Source organism: Suillus subalutaceus (assembly GCF_016647625.1).
Source record: "Suillus subalutaceus strain FC151 chromosome Unknown DFJ58scaffold_157, whole genome shotgun sequence".
NCBI classification, from domain to species: Eukaryota; Fungi; Basidiomycota; class Agaricomycetes; order Boletales; family Suillaceae; genus Suillus; species Suillus subalutaceus.
This window is the reverse complement of record NW_024540406.1, coordinates 81,342-103,661: the sequence shown is the minus strand read 5'-3', so window position 1 is coordinate 103,661 and position 22,320 is coordinate 81,342. Positions and strand designations below refer to the sequence as shown.

Sequence of the window (22,320 nt, the reverse complement as noted above, 5' to 3'; positions counted from 1 at the left end):
TATTAGGCCAAACTAGGCCAACTCGAAAATCGGTTCCAACATCTCGGTGGCCCTCCATTTTTTTCAGGATTGGAACTCATTGTGAATCATATGACTTTGAGTCATCGCGATCCTGGTGGAGCTCCGTCCCATTATGACATACTTGTTAGTTTGGGCATCGCACATGAGGCTATGTTTGTTATTGAAGATATAGGTGCGGAATTGGTATATTCCCCTGGAACAATGGTCTATATTGCTGGAAAGGTGAGAATTTATTATTTGTTCTCCCACAACAACTTATTTTGATCTGGGAAGGTTTTGAAGCACTCAGTTAGTCATTGGAAAATAGGAGAATGATTTGTCATTGCACATTTCATGAAGAATAAGGTACATAATAGGGTAGGGGTTTCTAGGCCTGCATTTCCACTTCAGATGGATTTTTTGCGCTTATTGGGAATGGATCAGAGGGTCAAGCGGCCGAAGAAGAGATTGAGGACAAACTAGTCAAGAAATAGTGGAGGTTAATCTGGTATACTGGACATTGGTGATGATGGTCTAGGCTGTTTGGTACCTTTGACTAATTAGGCTGGTACATAGTGACCGTCTATCTAGTGAACTTTGACAATTTTTCACAATACTATATGATATTATCCTCTCATGTCACACCAGAGAAAAAGTCGTCTCAAGTCTCGATCTTTCTCCTACAAAGAAAGGGGTCGATTATCTGAAAGAAAGGACCTGGATGTTGCATATGTCACTCACCAAAAACGAGAAGGAAAAAAGAGGAAGACCTTATGGGTCGAGGCTTCTGCTGATCCCTCATATGAGATTTTGCAAGAAGAGTCGTCATCAAATCCTCTAGCCCATGGAAAATGAAGAAAATCAACCCTGAAGAACCGGAGAGGATTCCGGAAGACTTTAACAGAGAGCTTTATGGTGATTTTAGCTCACCAAATATAAGACGACAAACCAAGGCAGGTCATCTAACAAACGATATAAGGCACTGCTTACTAGGTTGAAATAAAGACTCAAAATAACTTCATTGAAGATTATATCGTTTTTCGCCAATTGTACTTGGACATCATCCTGGAGTCCGAAAATATCATCAATGAGGGAATCTGCCAGTCTTGCCCAAGCAGAGAAGGATTCTTCCGGTGCCTGACTTGCAGTGGTGAACATGGATGGTGCCATACCTGTGTCCTCAAAGCCCATCAATCATTACCATTTCATAAACTACAACTGTGGAATGGAACATGCTTTCAAGATACATCGCTTTCAGAGCTTGGGTATATTTGGCATATGGGTCATGGGGATCACCCATGTCCATTCTCTCAAGATGTCACACAGGAATGGGAGGATGTTAATGAGAATATAGATGAGAGTGAAAAGTATGCTGGAGTTGAGACAGTTGTAGGTCCAGCTCTGAGGACCACTGCCCTGACTATCGTGCACTCCACAGGAGTATTCATACACAACGTGCAGTGGTGTCATTGCCCTGAATCCTCTGTCCATCAACAGCACCTTCATTTGCTCAAAGCACAGCTGTTTCCTGCCAGTACAACCCGTCCTCAAACTGCCTTTACCTTTGAGGTCCTGGACCATTTCCTCATAGATGCCCTGGAATGCAAAACTTCTGCCATGAGCTTCTTTCAAAAGCTTTGTCAGTGAGGCGATCTCAACCTGGCTGGGCTGATATGAATTGTCTAAAAATGCTCAACCAGTATAAGTGAGTCTTGGCTCTGCCTAGCTGCTATACTCGCAGAATGCAAGAACGTTCGACCCTAAAGGGGACTGCTACTGAACACAGAACCAGATGAAAGAAAGACCCTTGAAGTGCGATGGATGCGCAAAAGTGCAAGAAGAAAAGCGAAGTGAGCGCGAAGCGCGAGAGAGCGCACTAAGGTAAGCGCGAGCGTGGGAACATGAGCGCTAAGGCGCGCGTTGTGCAGAAAATACCAGATAAGGAAACAGATAAGGAAGCGGATGTGCAAAGCGAGTGCAAATGCAGAGCGAGTGTTATAATGAGCGCGGATAAAGGTCTAGTATAGGCGGATAACGATAACCATTGGAAACACAAAGTGCCCCCAAGTGGTGACTACTACTTTAAAGTAAAACCCAATAGCGAGGGAAGTACAGCAAAGGGGAGTAATCATGATGGAGTCGTAAGTCAGCAAACTTTATACTATGGAGATCGCATCGGAAGCGGAAGGGATAGGAGCAATAAGTGCTATGAATACGTAATGACATGTAATAGCACTGCAATGCTTGTTACAAACCACGAGGCAAGGGATATGACGTACCAATGAGGTGGATGGACATAGAGGGACGTTCCTGGATGATAGGCGATGCAGGGTGATGCAGGGCACTTGCAGGGCGCTTAAGCGCGAGAAAGCGCGCAAGGTGCGCATGTGGGAATGCTGCGCATTGTGCAGGAAAGTACCGCGCCTATGGCGCGTTTCGCGGGAAAGCTGCGCGTTATGTGTAAAACGACTAGAGACATGATAGAAGTCGAATATAGCTGATGGTGCAAGTCGTGCATTGAAGGCCAATTGTCATGAGTTGTGAAAAGGTGCGAAATGTGCCCATATGTGCCTGCAGAAACACGAGTCTCTACATCGGCTTACTAATAATGCCTTCCCAGACTCTGTACCAGTCAGTCATTGTATCTGCAGTGTTTTCTATTTATTGTTGACTGGGTGTACTCACTTGATAGGACCGGTACCGAGAATTGATGAGGGCATCCCGGCAATGGAGGGATTTAATGAACCGGAAATGATTTGGATTTGGGCATGATACTGAGGTAAAGCCAGGTGCTGGTGATCTGGCACTGTTTTGTGTGGCCTGTCCACAGCCTGGTATCAACATACCTATTAATTGGCAGGACAAGTATGAAAGGTAAGAATCTAATTGTATTTGGGCTTGATAGTACTCTAAGCCTGTATGTTGGCCGGATGTTCTCTATGTCCACACTATAATCTTTGGCTGGCCAGCATATGTGTTTGTGCTGGCCAGCCTTGGTACACATAATGTACCCCCAGGCCGGCCGGTTGCATCTTCAGTTTTATACAGTATCATTGACAAATTTCCAAATAGTTGGCTAGTTATGCAAAGATATGTAGTGGACGGCAACTTCACTGCTCAACATATGCACATGAAACAGCCTCATCTTGATGTCACCCTATCTGATGGCCTGGGGTATATGGTGACAGAAGCCGATTATAAGGCTCATTTGTCATCAGCTCAGGAGAGCAAAGAGGTGTGTTCTATTTCATTTGGATTATCTGTCACTTTTTGACTAGATGATACTAGAGGTCCTCTTGCAGCAATCACTGTGCAGTCAATGCAGCAAACACAAATCAAAGTAATCTTCAAGCAACTGGAGTGGCTGCTACTGCTTGTGCACGTCATGGTTGCTTTGTTCCTCACACTGTGGTAGATTTTCAGAAGGGTGAACGGTGGGTTCTATCTTGTATTAAAGATGTTCATAAGTTAATGAACTTGGTAGCCACATGAATGTCGACTACTTGATCTGCAGTGCTATCAGCTATCATTCTCATGATATTGGCACCTCTCTGATCATATATGATATAGGGTGTCAGTGGTGCATTAATTTTTCAGAACGAGTCAACAATTGCCCAGGGTTATCACTCCCTAAAAAAAGGGAGGTTCTGACAGCTGTTGGTAAATTCCATCTTAGTGCACACAAACTTCCCTGCTTTGCCAGATTTAGTCTTAACTTCATCAAGGGAGCTGGTCAAGTGGATGGAGAAATTTTAGAGACTCTTTGGGCACCTTTCAACAAAATATCACCCACTGCAAGGTCAATGAGTCAATATCATCAGCAGGAAATACTGGATGATCACATGAGGGACTCAAATTGGAAAAAATTGGTTGGGATCGGTGAGTAAGCCTAAATTTAATGTCAATGATATGTAATTAAATACATTTGACAGTCAAGACTCTCTTGAAAAAGTATAAACGTGCTGTCAAGGGAGTCAATGACACAAAGCTCCCTTTTGATGAGCTGACATGTTCTTTGGACCCCCAAAAAATTGCTTTATGGGAAAAGGATGAGAAGATTACAATGGAGCTTCGAGGAGAACATCTTGACATTTATCAGTTGAAAATTGACAAAGGTAAATTCCCTAGTATTCCTTTATCAAACCTTATGACTAATTCACATATTCCGGATTATGAAGCTCCCACAATGGCTGAGATTTGATTAAAATTAACTGAATCTGAGACTTTAGAAATAGGAAGGCCAGGATCGGTTTCTTGGATTATTCAGGGTATTAATCCAGAAGACTCTCAGTAAGTCACATCTTCAGATTTTGTGAAACATATCATCACATTCCTATCAGGGATGGATTACGATCAAATATTCGACGTTTCCCATGCAATGCCACAGCTACTCAGAAGGCTGGTCTTCAAGAGAAACGACTAAAACTAGCTGCTCAAATCATCAAATTTCACGAAACTGCAGATCAAATGACACAGGGAATAGAACTGGATTCGGGTACAGTCCATGTCGATGATTCTCGATTTTGCCAGGCAGAAGCTGAAGAACAAGCATGGGAGGTTGCGGATGAAGATGATTCAGAATTGATTGATGAAGAAATTCCAGCAGAAGATATGGGCATCTGGATGTCATCATCAGTGACCCATGACTATGCTGATATTTTCGGTTTGACCAAACTGCAGGAAGAAGAATTAGAGTTGAGAAAAGGTCAAGCTAATGATTGTCTAGAAAATATTCGCTTGGCTCTTGGCCAGAAGGCTGTCATCTATCGTCAACACTTTCGAAGTGCTAATTCTGTATGGACTGGCACAAGGTCCAAGCAGGATGCTCAAAGGTGCAGCCTCAAAATCGAGAAGTTGGTCAGAAGCTATCAAAGGATTGGCTATGGAAAGACTTGGAGTGAATATCAATACTCTGGAAAATATTTATCAAGAAATATTGCCAGAACATCTTACGGTCAATAGGGATGTGACTGAAGAGAATAGGTTTGGGCAAGGGTCTGACGAGCTGGCATGGTTTTGGAGGGTTAATGGCGCTCACAGAAGTTAACAAGATATTTGGATGAATGAATGTGAGTAGTAGTGTCTATCTAAAAAGCAGAACTAACAGCATATCAACAGTCTATAGGGTTAACTGGCTAAAGGCAAAGGCTAGGTGGAGGAGGTGGGACGAAGAGTTGAATTTGACAAGACATGAAATGGATTGGACCATAAATTGGTTTAATCATCAGAAGGGTGAATGGATTCAATGTTCAATGGAGGCTATGAAACCTGGTCATCAAGCCTATGCCTACAGACAGGTGCTATTGTGGACAATGTTTGCAGAGGATGCTAAGAATCAGTTCAAGGACCACATGTTATAGTACAATTGTCACTTTATACTGGCTAGTGTGTTTTGACATTGTGTAGAATTGTGTCGGCCCACTGGGGTCTAAGATATCAGAGGCCAGCCAGACTATATAGTGTAGGGGTGCTGCTAGCCAATGTACTACAGTTAATACTGGCCAGTCTAGATCTATGCTGTGTAGAGCCAAGTCGGCCAACATGGGTATGAAAGATAACAGGCCGGCCAGACTGAGTCTACACAATGTAGGAGGCTAGCTGGCCAGGGTACCAGGATCTTGGCCAGTCTAGATCTATGCTGTGTAGAACCAAGTCGACTGACATGGGTATGAAAGATAACAGGCTGGCCAGACTGAGTCTACACAATGTAGGAGGCTAGCTGGCCAGGGTACCAGGATCTTGGCCAGTCTAGATCTATGCTGTGTAGAGGCAAGTCGGCCAACATGGGTATGAAAGGTGACAGGCTGGCCAGACTGAGTCTATATGATATGGGCAGTCTGCTAGACAATATAACCAAGGTCTTGGCTAATGTTCTATGTTGTGTAGAGCCATGCTGGCTGACATTGGCAACTCAAGGTAGTAGAGATACATTAGAAGTTTAGTGATTTGACTACTGAGTTTCCTTACAGAGCTTCTATTGAAATCCAGCACATAATCACTCGAATCTCATGATTTTTCATGAAAGGACCAATCTACTCTATGACAATTTAAATGGAAGCTCTCCACTGAAATCAAGTGAGAAACACAAAGCCCAGAAAAACCACTTTGAAGTAGTTAAGCAGGCTGTGCTACGAATATTTAAGTATATATCCTGACCAGCCTCCATGCTACATGTCACAGAGTTATGCTGGCCATGCTAGAAATATTAAATATATATCCTGGCCAGCCTCCATGCTACATGTCACAGAGTCAAGCTGGCCATGCTAGGAATATTTAAGTATATATCCTGGCCAGCCTCCATGCTACATGTCACAGAGTCAAGCTGGCCATGCTAGGAATATTTAAATATATATCCTGGCCAGCCTCCATGCTACATGTCACATACTCAATCTAGCCATGCTAAGTATATACTTTGACCAGCCTCAATACTACATATCACAAAGTTAGGCTGGCCATGCTAGGATTATTTGAGTATATACCCTGACCAACCTCAAAGATATGTGTCACATACTCAAGCTGGCCATCCCAGAAAAATATTAAGTATATCAAGAACCATTATACTATCTAGTATAATATGTATACTGGCCAGCCTGAATGCTACATGTCACATAGTCAAGCTGGCTATGCTAGGAATATTCAAGGATATCAGGTACAATAGGCTATCTAGTATATGTATGCTAGCACAATTTAAGTATATACCTGGCCAGCCTAATGCTACATGTCACATAGTCAGGCTGGCCATGCTAGCACTATTCAAGTGTATAACCTGGCCAGCACTGGTCCCACATGTAGTCAATAATCCATCCTGGCTGTAATATACTAGCTAACACTAGTCCTAGATAGACTGGCCAGCACTGGTTTGAGGTGCACCGGCCAGTGGTTGGCTGGCATGGATTCTACAGCCTTTTGGCATGTCCAGAGCCAGGGTTCTACGTTGGAAAATGACTGAAGTATGTGGATAGCCTGTGTTGAAAACTGTGTACTGTCATGTGTACCTGAAAATAGTTAGGTGGCAGGCAACCGATGCGACAATCAACAACACACCTCTGTCCACACGATTTTTACGGGTGGCCTTAATTTTTTCTTGACCACTTGGGCGGCGGCGTGCCTCACGGCGTTCTTGGTCCTCCTCGACTAGGTACAATATAACGATACAGTTAGTGATAGAATTGGTAGTACATAAGAAATGGCATACCTTGGTACAGAGCCTTCTCTGAAGGGCGGTGGTCGCGGCATTGACGCTGAGAGGGAGCTGAATCAGTATTGTTGAGAATATTACTCAGTGCTTGGTGAGTAGGACCAGTGGAAGACATTCTGGATGGAGATTGAACATGAGGATGAGACAATCTAAATTTTATGAGTATGAGGGGGCACAGCGCACCTTTTTTCTATCATCACATCCTTTATAATGATGTGTCGCGTCTGCAGACCACGATCAACAATCAATGCGCAACAACATGCTCGCGTCAAGTCATGTACAAACTGCGATCTTGAGGGATCGCACTGATTTTGAGGAAAAAAGTTTTGATGTCCGATGGATGACAAGTCAGCCAGGTGAGACTCGATCAAACTGTCACTTACGGGTCGGCTTTTTCGGCTTGTGAACCTTGAACCTCCTGCTCGACCATACCATCATGCACCGCTGCAATTTTTGCCTCAAAGGCAACTTCCAGAGTGCAAGGGCCATTAGCCTTCATATAAGCCAGACTGCAGCCTGTAAGCAACACATGGACCAGCTGCGCAACCATGAGCAAGCCACACAAGAGGCCACACCCAACAACAACCAACCTGAAGATGTCTACTTTGATGGAGACATACCTTGGGAGTTTGATGGCAGGGGGATGTCATACCGGAAGGTCCACAAATACCGGAGCATTGTGGTGTCCAAGTCGAAGAAGTAGAAGATGAGGAAAGGATGTGGATGCAATTCGTCCAGTCATACCCAGGGCAAGTAGCGCAAACGCTTGGCTGCGCAGAGAGCATGTTCCATGACATCAGAGCCCAACAAGAGGCTCAAGGTCTAGACCCATGGGTGCCATTTGCGGACGCAGAGGAATGGGGACTTGTGAAATGGTTGGTATCCCGTGTGGGCCAAAATGCGATAGACGAGTTCATGAAACTACCAATTGTAAGTCAGTAATTCAGCCCCGATTCACAACATACTCACCAATGCACAGACCAGCCGCCTTAATACGTCGTTCACGAGCAAATACACCCTGATGAAAGCAATCGATCAGCTTCCCTGTGGAACAGAATGGCAGTTAAAGAGAATAACTGTACAGGGCAACAAACTCACCAATAACGGGCAGTGCGAAACCAAAGACCTTGAGCTGTGGCTGTGGGACCCAGTAGACTGCATCCACGAGCTCATGGTGAATCCTGAGTTTGATCGCATGGTGTCATATGTGCCAGAGAGAGTGTTTGCAGACGTGGAGGGCAAGACAAGACGGTATGATGAAATGTGGACAGGTGACTGGTGGTGGGAGATGCAGGTAAGTGCGTGCGTCTACATGCGGGCGTCTACATGTTGTGACAAAACGCACTAAAGCCGTTCCCACAGGGAAGATTGCCTCAAGGGGCAGTTGTTGCACCGGTGATCCTAGCGTCTGATGAGACTTCACTGTCACAGTTCCGGGGAGACCAAGAGGTTTGGCCCATCTACCTGAGCCTCGGGAACATATCAAAAGATATCCGATGTCAGCCATCCAAACACACCACAATCCTCATCGCATACTTACCAATCTCGAAGTTAGAATGCTTCATGTGAGATACACGTTCGGTCAAACGTTACCGTCTCTTCCATTATTGCATGTCACAGGTCCTGGAGCCATTGGTCAGGGCAGGTATGGATGGAGTCGATGTCACCTGCCCTGATCGTCAAGTAAGGCGGATGTATCCTGTCGTGGCAGCATATATTGCTGATTTTCCGGAGCAGTGCTTGGTGGCGTGCTGCATGGAAAACAGGTGCCCAAAGTGTGTTGTGGGCCGCAACGAGCGTGGGGATATGAGGACGTCGCCAATGTGCAATCGAGACTCCACGGTCGAAAGCCTGCACTTGCACCGTGATGGTGAAATGGGGAATGATCAGTTTGAAGGAGAACTAGGACTACGAGCCATCTACTCACCGTTCTGGGCGACACTCCCACACAACGACATCTTCTCATGTATCACCCCCGACATTTTACATCAGCTGCACAAAGGAGTTTTTAAGGATCACATTGTTAGCTGGTGCTCCGATATCATAGGCGAGGAAGAACTTGATGCACGGTTCAAGGCGATGACGTCATATTCAGGACTCCGACACTTCAAAAAAGGCATCTCCAAGCGTAAACAATGGACGGGGGCAGACTACCGAGAGCTGCAGCGTGTCTTTCTCGGTGTGATTGCTGGCGCGGTTGACCATAAAGTTCTGACAGCAGTGCGTGGCGTATTAGATTTTATTTACTATGCGCAGTATCAGACGCACACAGAAGACACACTTGCCCATATGCACGCTGCCCTCGCCTCATTCCATGCTAATAAGAACGTCTTCATCGACCTCAGGGTGCGGGAACACTTCAACATACCGAAAATTCACTCGATGATGCATTACATCGACACCATTCGCGTTCTCGGCAGTGCGGACGGTTTCAATACTGAACTTCCTGAAAGGCTGCACATTGATTTTGCCAAGCGGGCATACCATGCATCGAATCGCCGCGACTATGTCATCCAAATGACTACCTGGCTACGGCGACAAGAGTCCATCCACATCCAAGATGCCTACCTTCGATGGTGGGGTTCCCAGCACCCTGTCAATCAAGGTTCAAACTCGCTGGAGCAAGACTCGGATACCAGCGGCTCTGATTCGGATTCGGATGGCACAGGACCTGGACAATTTCGTATTGACTTGCCTTGTCAGGTACAACGGTTCACAATGGTGACAGGTTCACGCGGCTACTTTGTCCCCAGGACATGTCCCTTTCCGAATTCGACGATCCAGCGCTTGCTTAACGAGCATGGTGCTTCACTTTTCATTCCGTCTCTTGAAGCATTTCTTCGCATCCATGTACCGAGTTGGTCGCACCGAAAACTCACACCACAAGACCGGGTCGACGTCTACAAATACCTCAAGATTCTCTCTCCAGCACGACCCCATATCAACAACAGAAAGTGTCTGTTCAAGGTCCGTGCATCACCAGTGATTCCTGCGACGGATGTGAGGAGACCATCAGCGCCTGCACACTTTGACAGTGTGCTGGTGATTGAAGATGAGAATGAGTACAGCGGTGAAGGTATATCCGGTGAGCATCGTAAATTGGTTGTGGGCTTGCCAGTGCTCTGACCTGTGACTTAGGTCTTAGAGTGGGTGAAGTAAGGGTCGTTTTCAAGCTTCCATCATGTCTCAGGAATTTTCCTCACCCCCTGGCATACATTCATTGGTTTCGGCCGCTTCAAAGCTTTGATGAGATTTTACACAGCTTCCGCCTCACTAGCTCTTCACGTCAGCGTAGTCCTAACGCACTAGTGGTACCAGTTCATCAAGTTCTTCGCCCATGCCATCTTATTCCTCGGGTTGGTCAAGAGTCGGAGGTGCGAGGAGAATTTTATCTTAATAGGTACATCGATTTGGAGTTGTTCGAGCACTTGTCCGAATCCGAGAGGCTATGATACCATTGATATTAACCATAGGGTGCCATATTGACTATGAGTTGCCGGACAAACCACATAGCTACTATTGGCATCATGGCACGCTACAGTGTGGTATTTAGTGCTATGGATGGTCTATAGATGCTCTGTTGTGCTATCAAGGCTATGTAGCGATATATACTCTTGCAGTGTGCAACTTGTGTCCGACCTTTTTCCTGATGCACTCCTTTCCCGTTTGGAATCGCAGAGTTGAAGATCATAAAACTGCGAATATGTCACTTGTCTGGACAGTCTGCTATTGTTGCATTGGAGTCAGGGATTACTGGCTCGCCCGGGCCGCGGCTACGATGTCATGACGGATGCTTAGTGCAAACCGCACGTAGTTTCATCAATCAAATGGCAGTAACTGAAGATACTAATCTTATATTCTGGACACTGTACGTACCTGTAGTAGTGCAATATCCACATGTACAATAAACAGAATAAATATTTCATCGTCACAAAAGAATCACATACGCTAGACCTGGTTCAGGGGTTCGTAGCCTCTCCGACTGGAGCCCATACCCATTCGCATGCTAAGCTTGCCAAGCAGACTCTTACTCCTGCTGCTGCTGGGGCCTTCGTGATTGTGCTCAGGGTCGCCCAGTTCCGCTTCCTTCCGTTTCTTGGCCTCGTCGAAACCTTCCAAGGGAACATCATACACCTGGCCATAGTACTCCACGCCAAGCTCCTTGCCCATGCTCCAGAAATCCCTTCAGTTCCGTACGGCTCCAAAGTCAAACGGATTGCGTGCATGTGAGGTGAGTCCGCGTGCGGCACGTCCACGCGTGAACCGGTCGAGACCGAGTAGAGGAATATTACCATTATACATATCACTGATTGAGATCCATCATGTGATGCTTGCTCTCTCTGCAGTAGACAGTGAACTCCAGCAAGGTGTCGTTTCTCACATAGATGAGTCTGGAGGCAGCCACGTACTGAATATTTAACTGTTAAATTCCTACACATACTTATATTGTACAACACGGGATTGCTCGATTCCTACACTTGACCCTTGCATGGTTGCACCTTACGCTAATTTGATTACTACCTTTCCGACATGCTTCTGGCTCTCGAGGTACGCATAAGCATCAGTAGCCTCCTCGAAGGGAAACACTTTGTCTATGACTGGACAGATTTTGCGCGCTGTAAGGAGTCGATTCATGTCCTCAAACCTGAGTCGCCGATCAGTACGATAGAGACACGGAAATTAAACCATACTGTTTGACAGAGCCAACCAAAATTCCGCGGAAGTTGATTGCTTTCATGATCGCAAGGCCTACGGGAATACCGTTATCGCCCTGCATAAATAAGTAGAGTTAATGGTATCGATAAAGATACAGATAAAGCTTACCCCGGACACGACGCCGATGATATGAATCCATCCAGCATGGCGTACGGCATTGATACATCTCAGTATGGTATTGGGCCCTCCCACCTGTATCGCACTTGATTAAGTTCACCACAATCGTGTATTTTTAGGGACTGACTTCGATGATGTGGTCAACGCCACGGCCGCCGGTCTAAATATATTAGGCGCGCAAGTGAAAGCCTCAAAATTAAACATACAATATTCAAAACTTCTTCGTCCCATTTAACGTTCTTCTTGTAGTTGATGATGTGCTGCACACCCAATTTCTTCGCGACTTGTAATTTTTCATCAGAAGATGATGTGACGATGACGGTCGCACCAGAAGCAAGGGCTAATTGAGCGCCGAAGCTAATAGATCCGCTTTGGCACAAGTTAATATTGCCAATAAAACTGTCACGTACATTGAAACGCCGCCGGTACCAAGAACGAGTACGTAGTCTCCGCCTTTGAGAGGGACGGGTCCAAGACAAGCGTTGTAAGCTGTCAACGCCGCGCATCTGGCGAAAGTCTGAGCACGTCAAGACAAGGTCAGATAGTAAACCTACGGAAGAGTCGACCCTTGTTCGTATGAAAGATGATCTGGGATGCGGACCAATGACTTAAATAGATATTCGCAAGCGATACGACGCTAAAATCAAAAGAACACATACGTGAACGGGGACGTTGATGTACTCCCGGAGCACGCCATCGATATGACCACCAAGTCCAGTAAGTTTGGTGTCTTCAGTGACATCGCCATGGATATGGTCCAGTGCAAAGTTTGGGCAGACACGATCTCCAACTTTCCACCCCTTGACGTCTTGCCCAAGTGCAACAATCTCGCCTGCGCCATCAGAGCAAGGAACGATGTCTCGTTTCTGTCTGTTAGATCCGTGTTGAGCGCGAATTCCAACTCAAAAAAGAATACTAACTGTGGGTAGATTCCTTTGGAGACCATCAAGTCACGAAACTGAGAGTACGTTGAATCTCTGGCAGTCGAATATTTAAATGGGGACAGACCTGCAGGGAGACGGCATGTATTTTGATGGTCACCTCGGTAGCCTTCGGCTTAGAGAGAGTCACTGATTGAAGCTTCAAGTTCTGGTGGCCATCACCCTACCTCACCGTGTTTGTGAGTCAATGTCGACCGCTGTCGGTAAGTATACAAATCACGCGTACCTGGGTGCGATATTCACGAAAACTAGTTGGGACAGACATCACTGCTTCAGCTGTGTGCGTCACGGTAGGGTAATCTGGTCACTGGTGGAAGATAAGGATATCAGTTCTGTGGCAGCCTGAGACTACCACTTACTTTATACTAGTGTAAGAATAAGGTTAATGATGCAACCAAGTGCGTGTAAGTGCATCCTATATTATAAGTGCGCTACGGTGGTACCTGCGACTGTATATATAGGTTAGTGACCGTGTTTACTTGAAGGTCACTACGACCGATGCCATTGCAACTGAACAAGCCCAACTTGAAGTTGTAGTTTTGTACACTTGGAACTAACGGTAACATATTCTAAGTTCTTCTCCAAACCATCAAGCTAAACCGCTTTCATACGATTCAGCTTATTAATAAGACCGGTAACGTGGACTTCACGTAATTTAATGCTAAATAGCGCGTTCAGGCACCTGCGAATGAATCTAAAAGCTGATGGCCGTGGGCCACGGGAAAGTTGATGACTGTGCCCGTCAACAATTGCTCGCGTTCAAAAACGGGTAATGGTGTCATATCTGAATTTGTGCCATATTTTGCAATGTACAGTGTGATATCCTGCTTTGTCACTTCCTTTGCTGCCTTTAAAGAGCCCTGACAATCGTTACATTGCACAGATACTATCTATAGAGTACGGAGCCGCCATGACGGAGCACCTCGCTTGCACGAGCGCATGAAAATCTAAGAAAATGGACAGACAGGAATGGAAAATGGACAAAACAGGAATGGAAAATACAGACGGCACGGCCCGGGAACCTTCATGCTATCCGTCGAAGTGAGTGGCCAGTCACAGTCCCCTGTTGGTGTGCTTACGTTGCTATTATAATGCTTCATAATGAATTGAACTGCCTGTTCGCGCAGTTTTCTTTCAAAGCTTACATGATTCAAGAGCAGTCGTCATTTCAGCTTATACTGGCGTGCCTTTGAGTTTGCCAATATCTGTAGGCATCTTCCGAGTGGTTGACCCCTTCACCGTCAGACGATGCATCCTGCCGTGTGTACCCGTGTCATTTATCTCAATAGTCTGATGCTCGACAAATTACAATGCAGGCATCGCCGATGATTCTTCCGAATCTACTGCAATGAACGTGTGCGCCGACTGCTTTGCGACATTACCAAAGAAAAAGGTCCCTCGATTTGCGCTCGCAAATAGCCTTGAAGCACATTTGTTTTTAGTCGTCAGATCCGGTGCAACTGTCACGACAGAAATGAATGTTGTGTCTACGGCGTCTGTGTTGCTGCCGATATCAACGGGCTCCTATGGGCATTGTGTTTGTTGGCCCTGGAAAATTCAAGTCTGATCAGTTGGGTCCCGTTTTTCCGAGTGCGTAAGGATGCATCTGGGTGTTCCTTGTGTGGTCGAAGTATTACCATCGGTTGTATTTTAACATTCACATTAAACGAGAAAACTTGAATGTCGAGCTTAAGTTATCCTGCCGAGTCCCGACGGTGCGATGCCTGGCTTGTCTGAGCGCGTACTTGAGAATCACGAGCTTGATGTTAAAAGGGTGTTTGAAGAGGATTAATTGTATTCTAAGAGTATTTATAGAGCTTGTGGTGGATGGAATGATGATCTATAGGTCCGCTGTAACAATGCTTTGAAGGTCGATGTCTCCGATCTAGAGTATGACAACAATAGACGAACATTTATATACAACTGCTGCTCTCAAAAACCTGTTTTTGGACAGTGCCACTCACTCGCTGCCTGACCTTGTGGTCCGACATCGAAGACTTCATCCAGTCAATGAATGCAACAATCCTGATCTCATTCCAGGCATATACCCACTCCTTTTCCGTTTGGAATCGGACTGTTGAAGATAATAAAACTGAATATATCACTTGTCTGGACAGTCTGCTATTGTTGCATTGGAGTCAGGGATTACTGGCTCGCCGCCGCTACGATGTCACGAAGAATGCTTAATGTATACCGCACGTAGTTTCATCAATCAAATGACAGTAACTGAAGATACTAATACTAATATTCTGGACATTGTACGTACCTGTAGCAGTGCAACATCCACATGTACAATAAACAGAATAAATATTTCATCGTCGCAAAAGAATCACATACGCTAGACCTGATTCAGGGGTTCGTAGCCTCTCCGACTGGAGCCCATACCCATTCGCATGCTAAGCTTGCCAAGCAGACTCTTACTCCTGCTGCTGCTGGGGCCTTCGTGATCGTGCTCAAGGTCGCCCCGTTCCGCTTCCTTCCGTTTCTTGGCCTCGTCGAAACCTTCCAAGGGAACATCATACACCTGGCCATACTCCACGCCAAGCTCCTTGCCCATACTCCAGAAATCCCTGCAGTTCCGTACAGCTCCAAAGTCAAATGGATTGCGTGCATGTGAGGTGAGTCCGCGTGCGGCACGTCCACGCGTGAACCGGTCGAGGCCGAGGAGGTTGAGCAAGAAGGCGGTACATGTTCCGGGTGCAGTGAGGGTCCCGCAGAAAGTATGGTTATGTGCCTGTTTGTGGGCACCACCCTCTGCTTCGCTGTCGGTGTCGCTATTCTGCTGGTGAGCGGCATGGTGGTGCCGATGTCCCATCTGAATACCGCCGCCTCCACTGCCGGCAGCGAGGGAGCCGCGACCGCCCATGAAGCCGAAACGCCCGAGGTTGGAGACCTCGAACGTTGTTAGCTGTCTAGTCACTTGCCAATACTGTGTCACGAGAAGCACAGAAGTCCACGTCAGTTGCAGTGCTGACCACAGCGAGACACAAAGAAGGAATGCATCCTTCAAGGCTGGCTCGCAGAGGATTATGGAACAGTCGACAGATTCGGGCAATGATATCGACAAGAAATCTGTTATTACTCAGTAGACTCTTCAGAAAGATGATGATCGAGAACATACATTCATAAACAAGGTAGTCAAATAACACGATGTCGATGACTAGTGTCGAGACAAAGAGTAAGAACTGCCTGTGGTTATTTGCCCCGACTACAAACTGCATCAGAATCGGAGTGCCAGTATTCGAAGAACTTAGCTTACCACAGTTCCAGACCCATGGGCAATGGCTATGACATACGAAGTTCACTTTTGTAGCTCTCTATGAAAGGACAGGACATACTGGTCACTTCGCGCTACACATCGATCACAAATACGACAATGTTTTGACCGTAGGGGTTTCTTTGCCTGTGTAAAATGTTGACATAAGTTTGCACCTTACAAGATCGATACGCACCATGCATTGTATGCAGAATGTTTGCCCATTGAGTCTGCCCTCTGAAGCAAGGTCTTCGATGATCTGCAGTCTCCGTTACCATGTGCTGATTCATTCTAGAACGCTAATATACTCACTGCCTTCAATTCTCCGTCGTGGGCTGGTCGGGGGCAAATACCTGGGTCCAAAGTAACGGCACGGAAGAAGTTATACAAGCATAGACCGAAGATGATTGCGAAAGCCAGGTGGACAAAGGGGTGTGATTCTGTCTCTGGAATGGTGTCAGCCCACGGCTGCAAAAGTATAGCATATGACATACGCTGCACAAGTCGTGTTAACCAGCAGTAACCAACCCATAGCATCGACCCTGCGATGATGCCTGCGAAATACGGACTTTGGTTTACTGTTCCAACGTAGGTGTTCTTATTCAACAGTACCCGGGTTACGATCTGCTTGTCATGAGCTATCGCATGGTTATGGCAAGCCTGTCGCCACTTACATGATGCATGGCAAAAAACTCAGCCATGGCGAGTATAATGCCGGTATACCACGGCAGAATAGCAAGCGTTGTGAAAATAAAATATAAAAACAAGGAAGGTAAAATGAAGATGGCAATTTTAGTATTGCGCTAGAGCCGGATCAGAAGTCACGGAGAGAGATCAAAGTGAGTGAACAGACCTCGTTCAATGGTTGCGCCTTGATCACACCATGTTCCGTCAAGCCACTCTCTTCCATGGCTCTCTTCCACGCGCCTAAGCTCTTTAATTCAACAGCCATGTCTCTTGGTGTACGGCACTCGAGATCTTTTGCGTGCATGTCTGCGCCCGTTTCAATGAGGCGCCGGAGAATAACTCGATTGCCTCGGACCACAGCCCAGTGTAAGGGGGTCAGTCCAGAATCATCTTTCAAGTTAGGATTCGCGCCGTGCTTAAGCAGAAGATCCACGGACAGTGCATCGCCTTGATATGCAGCCCACATCAATGATGTATGACCTTGTAAGTCACGAGAATCGACGTTCACAGGTTGATGCAGCAAGTAAAGGAGTGGCATTACTGATGATGAATGTGTCACGAGGTGGAGGGAGTTGTAGCCTTGGGTGTCAGCGATGGTTGGATCAGCATTGTGGGATATGAGCAGTTGCACGATGTAGAGGTATCCATTACGCGCGGCCCATTGCAGAGGGGTAGCCTGTAGATCACCCCCTATTGCGTCTATTTCCGCGCCCTGTTCTATGAGATAGCGGCAGGTTGCAACCTGGGCGTTTATTGCTGCCCAGTGAAGAGGAGTGCTGCGGATATTCATGAGTGTGGCAAAGGCGTTTGTGTTAGGCTTACACATTCTGGTCATCTCTGTCTGTGACCTTGCATTTTCCTGACTCGACGAGCTCACGAATGGCACTGAGATCCCCGCGCTGTGCTGCTGAGATTATTTCTGCCTGTGTGACCGTTAGTTGGAGCCGGTAAGAGTGAACTAATATTAATTACCACAGGTTCAACTGACGGTTGAGAGTAAGATATATCGGTCGCGGTAGCTTGCTCATGAGCTACTTGAGTCGTAGGTTCGGATTTTTTGGGTTCATTCATGTCGTTCGTGCGGTCGTCGGCTGTCGTGGTGGTTTGCAAGCTCACGAGCTGAGTCCCATCCACGTGAGTTTATGACGTGACGATGTGACGTGACTACCATCAATAAACCCTACGCTCGGGTTAGGGTTCTACTACTTCTCATTCCGCTTCCATGGGCGCCACAACAGAAGCATTCCTGGTAGTTGCATCAGGGTATATCCCCTGTCTAAATGGTTCTGGGCAGATTTCTTACTTATATTTTTGAAGAGGACTTCTATTCATTAGCTGCCGCATCTTCTTGCAAAAGAAGTTGTACAAGGACCTTCAACAACTCGCCCCGCAAGACACGTTGCCAGGGTCCGCAGCGACTCCGCAATCGTCAAGTAGCGCACAACCATGGCATTCAACACTCGCGCAGACATGTTTCTCACTCTGCTTTTCTGAATGCACTATCTTGTTCTGCATGCTCATGTGCCAGGGTTTGGATTGGCTGGAACCGAGGTGCGTTATAGGTCGATTGTGCAAGCTCTCTGTAGTGACTGAGTCTGCACGGCCATGACAGAATTCGCCTCCTGAGCTGGCGAATATCACTATTCCTTCTACTGTTCACGATTCTTTTACTTGTTCCCATATCTTTCAGCCTCATCCTAACCTACCGTCCTGGTAAGATGCCATAATCCCTCCTGTCTACCCAATCGTCTTCTAACAGTCCCAGATACTCCAGGTTTTGTGCAATCTCGTGCATTGCCAATCCGTATTGCTTTTGCATTAGCACCTGTGGCACTCTTCGTATTTGGCCTTTCATATATTCCACTCCCCGCTGAGCTACTCTTGGACAGCCCTCTATCAGCAGTCACTGCACGGCTGGTCACGCTGGGAACCACGGTCCTTGGACTACTTTCCGGACTCGGTGCAGTTAGTGGTGCATGGGGCGTCATCAACTGGTCTCGGTGAGTGGACGCTCGACTAGTTGTACTACCATTCAACTTGCAAAGATCAATGCCAACGGCGTCATCGATTGCGTCTGCTGAAAACGCACTTGAGAGAGTAAAGAGCGATCTGCGGGATCGTTCTCGTGACTTGGATGACTATGTAAGCTCGAAGGTACTGTGGGCCAGCATAAGTCATCGCACTTTATCTCAAATGTTTTAGCCGCAACCAGATGGATCATGGTTGTCACGGATGTCGTTCAAACGAAATGGACGTACGTATTGTCTGTCTGTTTCTTCCGAACCTGTATTCACATTGTCGATTCTTTGTAAGAACAAGGCTCAATACAACAGGAAGTTATTGGTCTTCAAGCTCTTGAAGAGCAGATGAACCTTCGCGTTGTTGCTCTCAAACGCAACCGAGTTGCAGCAGAGTATGCAGAGTCGTTCACAGGCAAGACCATCACGTGGTCATGGGCAGTTTATTGCGTCTGCCGAGTATGTAGTGTAAGTGGTCTTCCCCTCGACTGTGAAACTCTCAGACATGTCTATCCTAGTCAGCCTTCAACATTATCTCCCCGACCGTGTCGAATTCGGGTCACTCTTCCGCATCATATGGGGATATAGTTGCGCACATCCTTGCATGGCTATTCTCTTTGCTCCCCTTTTCTGCGACGGGAGATGAAGGAAGACCACAGTTTGATACTCCATCTCTATCAAAACAAATTAGTCTTTCCCTTGTGGGCGTCATCATTTTATGTTCCCTCCGCTTGGTGCTACGTGGTGTCACGAGAGTGAGTTGTCTGTTGAACTTTAATTTCAGCTATGTACTGATGACACACAGGCATTTCATGTCACATCACGTAAAACATCAGCATCGCTGATGATATTGACACTCGCGCAACTCATGGTAATGGTGACTTAGTCTTTGACGTTTCTTGTGTGACTAAACGGGGATTTAGGGCATATATCTCCTGTCGACTCTTGTCCAGCTTCGCACAACCTTTCCACCTGCAGTATCTCCTGTGATAGACGAATCTCAAGAGCCTCAGGGTCTGTCTGATGATAGCATGAACTTGTTTGCGACGCTGCCAGAGTACTCGCTATTCGGTGGCTTGTTTGATTGGTCATTCCTGATCGGTGCGGCGGGATGCGCATTCGCTCGCTGGGCGAGAAGTTCATTTGAGGGAGAGGACTTGGATGTGTAGCCTTCGAACATTCGCAGTACATGTACTTTAAATACTCGCACTATTATTTGGTCTTGTTGAATTCCCAAGCTGGTGCAACTTACGGTAATACCTGCCTAATCCAGACGTCTGAAATATTCAAATTCTTGAACAGAACTTCAGAAGGCCCGTGCACACGTAGAATCTTTACATATAAAAGGGCTGTCTGAACAACTCGTATCCTTACCACTCTGGCCTTCTGGCTTAGATCAAGTGTAGTATCTGTTCTTAATAGTTTAACCACTATTATGAGGGCACCGCTCTCATTCATTGGTTATTAAATTTTTGCCGCCCTTGTTCCTCTGAGCTCTGCTCGCAACTTGGAAGATATGATGACCATGCCACTGCACTGTCAGCTTGTGTCGTCGGGGGATTCTTGGCTTATGCGATCTCGTCTTCTCTTTGCTATTGAGTCTACCCATGGTCCCTTGGCCATGTCTGGTCCATAGCAAACAGAATCTGATGATCATTTCTTTGGCTTATATGGAATACATATGCGTGCTGAGAATGACTGCATTTCGATAGATAGATTCTGACAAATGATTGAGACGGACATAACTCTCACAAAGCACAACTTAGAGGGTTAGATTTACCAGTAGTCGGAAGATGCGAGCACCGTGTCATTTCTTTGAATTCATTCTTTTGTCCGATGAAGGGCCACACATAATTTTAGCGAACCGGAGAAAAAGAGGTTTCAGTGCAATAACTAGGCATAGTTAAGATGGACCTCCAAAGATCTATACACCATAAAAATGTTGTCAGTAGGTTTCGAGCCAACTCCAAGAGAAACAGATTTTGACTCTGTTGTGGTAACAACTTGGCTAAGATCAGATAGGTGGTCCTCTGAGGAAACCACCCATGAAGTCAATATCAAAGTGTGTTCCGATAGAAAAAGACCTGTCATGCGGCAGGTTTTGAACCTGCGCAGTCGAAGAGAAACAGATTTCAATTCTGTTGCGGTAACTACTCAGCTAAGACGAGTTGTGATGAACATCCGACAAAAACATCCATGAGTGAATGTTGAAGTCTGTTCCGATAGGGAAAAAACTTTGTCATCGGCAGATTTCGAACCTGCACAGACGCAGTCCAAGAGACAGATTTATATTCTATTGTGTTGACCAGACCAAGTACTTTGGCCAGGGGCAAGTTTCGAACCTGCACATTCCAAGAGAAACAGATTTCGATTCTGTTGTGGTAACCACTTGGCTAAGACCAGTTAGAAGACCCTCCGACAAAACCATCCATGAGTGAATATCAAGCTGTGTTCCGATAGGGAAAAAAACATTGTCGTCGGCAGGTTTCGAACCTGCACGGACGCAGTCCAAGAGGCAGATTTATATTCTGCTGCGGTGACCAAGTACTTTGGCCAGCGGCAAGTTTCGAACCTGCACAGTCCAAGAGAAACAGATTTCTATTCTGTTGTGGTGACCACTTGGCTAAGACCAGTTAGATGAACTTCCGACAAAACCATGAGTGATGTGTTCCAAGGGAGAGAGAAAACTTATCGTCGGCAGGTTTCGAACCTGTTGTGGTAATTACTTTGGCCAGAAGTTGATATGAACCTCCCAAGAACTGTCCAGAGTGACGAGTGAAGGACAGAGCGTATGCTGGGGTTACTTCGATGAATCGAATAGAAACTATGGCAAAAAATGGCGTCGCGCTGAGCCAAGAGTTGTACGAGGAACGAGCTGTGAACGTGTCCGAAACTTTGTTCAAAGACTTGGAATAACCTGCCGTAACCGACCTCAAGGCCACGCCCGCATACCGACGATTACTCGCAAGGGTATACGCCTGCTCCTCGCCACTGTCAGTATTTCATATGAGGTTGCGTGTATGGATGATGAATGCGACAAACCGACAACTGATGTTTTGAAGGGCTTAGCGACAGATGGGTTGGGCGGTATCTCGCAATGCATATAGCCTTCAACTCACCAGAGACACAGAAGAGGAGCGGGAACGTACCAAACAACGACGCGAGGAGGCAAAGGGTTCTAACAACTCATATGATGACTCCGAAGACGATGCACATTATCGCTCTGGGGATGACGACTCTAATGATGAGTGGGAGGGTGAGGATGAGGAGATTGGGGATGATGGTCTATGAGTTTAGGGAAGACCAGCGGTGCTGGAATTCACAGACACCAACTCGGAGCGTACCAATAAGGAATTGATATCCGACATGTTACATCCTTAGCTGTCA

General features: G+C 46.4%; 8 protein-coding genes and 1 pseudogene across 9 annotated transcripts; 5 read left to right on the top strand and 4 right to left on the bottom strand.

The window, feature by feature from the left end:
• Nucleotides 1-51: 51 nt before the first annotated feature.
• DFJ58DRAFT_629402 (uncharacterized protein) lies at nucleotides 52-246 on the top strand (the record flags this gene model as incomplete). The annotated part of the gene is made up of 1 exon (XM_041381176.1): nucleotides 52-246. A coding segment is annotated over one exon (195 nt), but the record flags the coding sequence as incomplete, so codon positions are not given.
• Nucleotides 247-1,128: 882 nt separating this feature from the next.
• On the top strand, nucleotides 1,129-1,647 carry DFJ58DRAFT_668290 (uncharacterized protein; the record flags this gene model as incomplete). The annotated part of the gene is made up of 1 exon (XM_041382687.1): nucleotides 1,129-1,647. A coding segment is annotated over one exon (519 nt), but the record flags the coding sequence as incomplete, so codon positions are not given.
• A 2,156-nt stretch (nucleotides 1,648-3,803) lies between these two features.
• On the top strand, nucleotides 3,804-4,901 carry DFJ58DRAFT_733798 (uncharacterized protein; the record flags this gene model as incomplete). Its single annotated transcript, XM_041386343.1, has 5 exons — nucleotides 3,804-3,879; nucleotides 3,933-4,115; nucleotides 4,230-4,290; nucleotides 4,341-4,794; nucleotides 4,839-4,901. 5 exons carry the CDS (start codon nucleotides 3,804-3,806, stop codon nucleotides 4,899-4,901), a joined length of 837 nt encoding a protein of 278 aa, XP_041238190.1.
• Nucleotides 4,902-6,644: 1,743 nt separating this feature from the next.
• On the bottom strand, nucleotides 6,645-7,530 carry DFJ58DRAFT_125179 (uncharacterized protein; the record flags this gene model as incomplete). Its single annotated transcript, XM_041378747.1, has 4 exons — nucleotides 6,645-6,995; nucleotides 7,045-7,134; nucleotides 7,196-7,314; nucleotides 7,382-7,530. Coding segments are annotated over 4 exons (534 nt in total), but the record flags the coding sequence as incomplete, so codon positions are not given.
• Nucleotides 7,531-7,981: 451 nt separating this feature from the next.
• On the top strand, nucleotides 7,982-10,856 carry DFJ58DRAFT_908176 (uncharacterized protein; the record flags this gene model as incomplete). Its single annotated transcript, XM_041395094.1, has 6 exons — nucleotides 7,982-8,128; nucleotides 8,178-8,492; nucleotides 8,561-8,593; nucleotides 8,615-8,763; nucleotides 8,839-10,283; nucleotides 10,337-10,856. 6 exons carry the CDS (start codon nucleotides 7,982-7,984, stop codon nucleotides 10,648-10,650), a joined length of 2,403 nt encoding a protein of 800 aa, XP_041238188.1. The 3' UTR covers nucleotides 10,651-10,856.
• A 710-nt stretch (nucleotides 10,857-11,566) lies between these two features.
• On the bottom strand, nucleotides 11,567-13,534 carry DFJ58DRAFT_814014 (uncharacterized protein). Its single transcript, XM_041391634.1, has 11 exons — nucleotides 13,199-13,534; nucleotides 13,040-13,135; nucleotides 12,952-12,989; nucleotides 12,691-12,901; nucleotides 12,586-12,638; nucleotides 12,442-12,537; nucleotides 12,238-12,388; nucleotides 12,159-12,191; nucleotides 12,023-12,106; nucleotides 11,890-11,969; nucleotides 11,567-11,843 (listed from the first exon to the last, which is right to left on the bottom strand). The coding sequence occupies exons 1-11, from the start codon at nucleotides 13,235-13,237 to the stop codon at nucleotides 11,699-11,701; spliced, it is 1,026 nt and encodes a 341-aa protein (XP_041238187.1). The 5' UTR covers nucleotides 13,238-13,534; the 3' UTR covers nucleotides 11,567-11,698.
• Nucleotides 13,535-15,083: 1,549 nt separating this feature from the next.
• On the bottom strand, nucleotides 15,084-18,012 carry DFJ58DRAFT_814002 (uncharacterized protein). Its single transcript, XM_041391633.1, has 11 exons — nucleotides 17,888-18,012; nucleotides 17,738-17,838; nucleotides 17,082-17,691; nucleotides 16,903-17,031; nucleotides 16,723-16,852; nucleotides 16,541-16,674; nucleotides 16,425-16,487; nucleotides 16,311-16,375; nucleotides 16,232-16,257; nucleotides 16,094-16,180; nucleotides 15,084-16,044 (listed from the first exon to the last, which is right to left on the bottom strand). Exons 1-11 carry the CDS (start codon nucleotides 17,984-17,986, stop codon nucleotides 15,311-15,313), a joined length of 2,178 nt encoding a protein of 725 aa, XP_041238186.1. The 5' UTR covers nucleotides 17,987-18,012; the 3' UTR covers nucleotides 15,084-15,310.
• A 99-nt stretch (nucleotides 18,013-18,111) lies between these two features.
• On the top strand, nucleotides 18,112-20,202 carry DFJ58DRAFT_813997 (Abscisic acid G-protein coupled receptor-domain-containing protein). Its single transcript, XM_041391632.1, has 9 exons — nucleotides 18,112-18,466; nucleotides 18,528-18,628; nucleotides 18,681-18,915; nucleotides 18,961-19,069; nucleotides 19,118-19,169; nucleotides 19,229-19,401; nucleotides 19,452-19,688; nucleotides 19,739-19,804; nucleotides 19,857-20,202. The coding sequence occupies exons 1-9, from the start codon at nucleotides 18,429-18,431 to the stop codon at nucleotides 20,100-20,102; spliced, it is 1,257 nt and encodes a 418-aa protein (XP_041238185.1). The 5' UTR covers nucleotides 18,112-18,428; the 3' UTR covers nucleotides 20,103-20,202.
• An 817-nt stretch (nucleotides 20,203-21,019) lies between these two features.
• Nucleotides 21,020-21,100, bottom strand: DFJ58DRAFT_t136 (annotated as a pseudogene). Its single transcript has one exon. The product of its transcript is annotated as a tRNA-OTHER (tRNA).
• Nucleotides 21,101-22,320: the final 1,220 nt, after the last annotated feature.

Bases quoted from the DNA above. Each gene is read 5' to 3' on its own strand.
- DFJ58DRAFT_814014 (XM_041391634.1), bottom strand. From the start codon at position 13,237: ATGTCTGTCCCAACTAGTTTTCGTGAATATCGCACCCAG. The intron at 12,902-12,951 runs GTTAGTATTCTT...CGGATCTAACAG, and splicing joins TCCAAAGGAATCTACCCACA to ACAGAAACGAGACATCGTTC. The intron at 12,538-12,585 runs GTAGGTTTACTA...GACTTTCGCCAG, and splicing joins GAACAAGGGTCGACTCTTCC to ATGCGCGGCGTTGACAGCTT.
- DFJ58DRAFT_814002 (XM_041391633.1), bottom strand. From the start codon at position 17,986: ATGAATGAACCCAAAAAATCCGAACCTACGACTCAAGTAGCTCATGAG. The intron at 16,488-16,540 runs GTGAGTATATTA...CGGAGACTGCAG, and splicing joins ACGACGGAGAATTGAAGGCA to ATCATCGAAGACCTTGCTTC. The intron at 16,258-16,310 runs GTATGTCCTGTC...CGTATGTCATAG, and splicing joins TGTGTAGCGCGAAGTGACCA to CCATTGCCCATGGGTCTGGA.
- DFJ58DRAFT_813997 (XM_041391632.1), top strand. From the start codon at position 18,429: ATGCTCATGTGCCAGGGTTTGGATTGGCTGGAACCGAG. The intron at 19,170-19,228 runs GTACGTATTGTC...ATTCTTTGTAAG, and splicing joins GTCGTTCAAACGAAATGGAC to AACAAGGCTCAATACAACAG. The intron at 19,689-19,738 runs GTGAGTTGTCTG...GATGACACACAG, and splicing joins TGCTACGTGGTGTCACGAGA to GCATTTCATGTCACATCACG.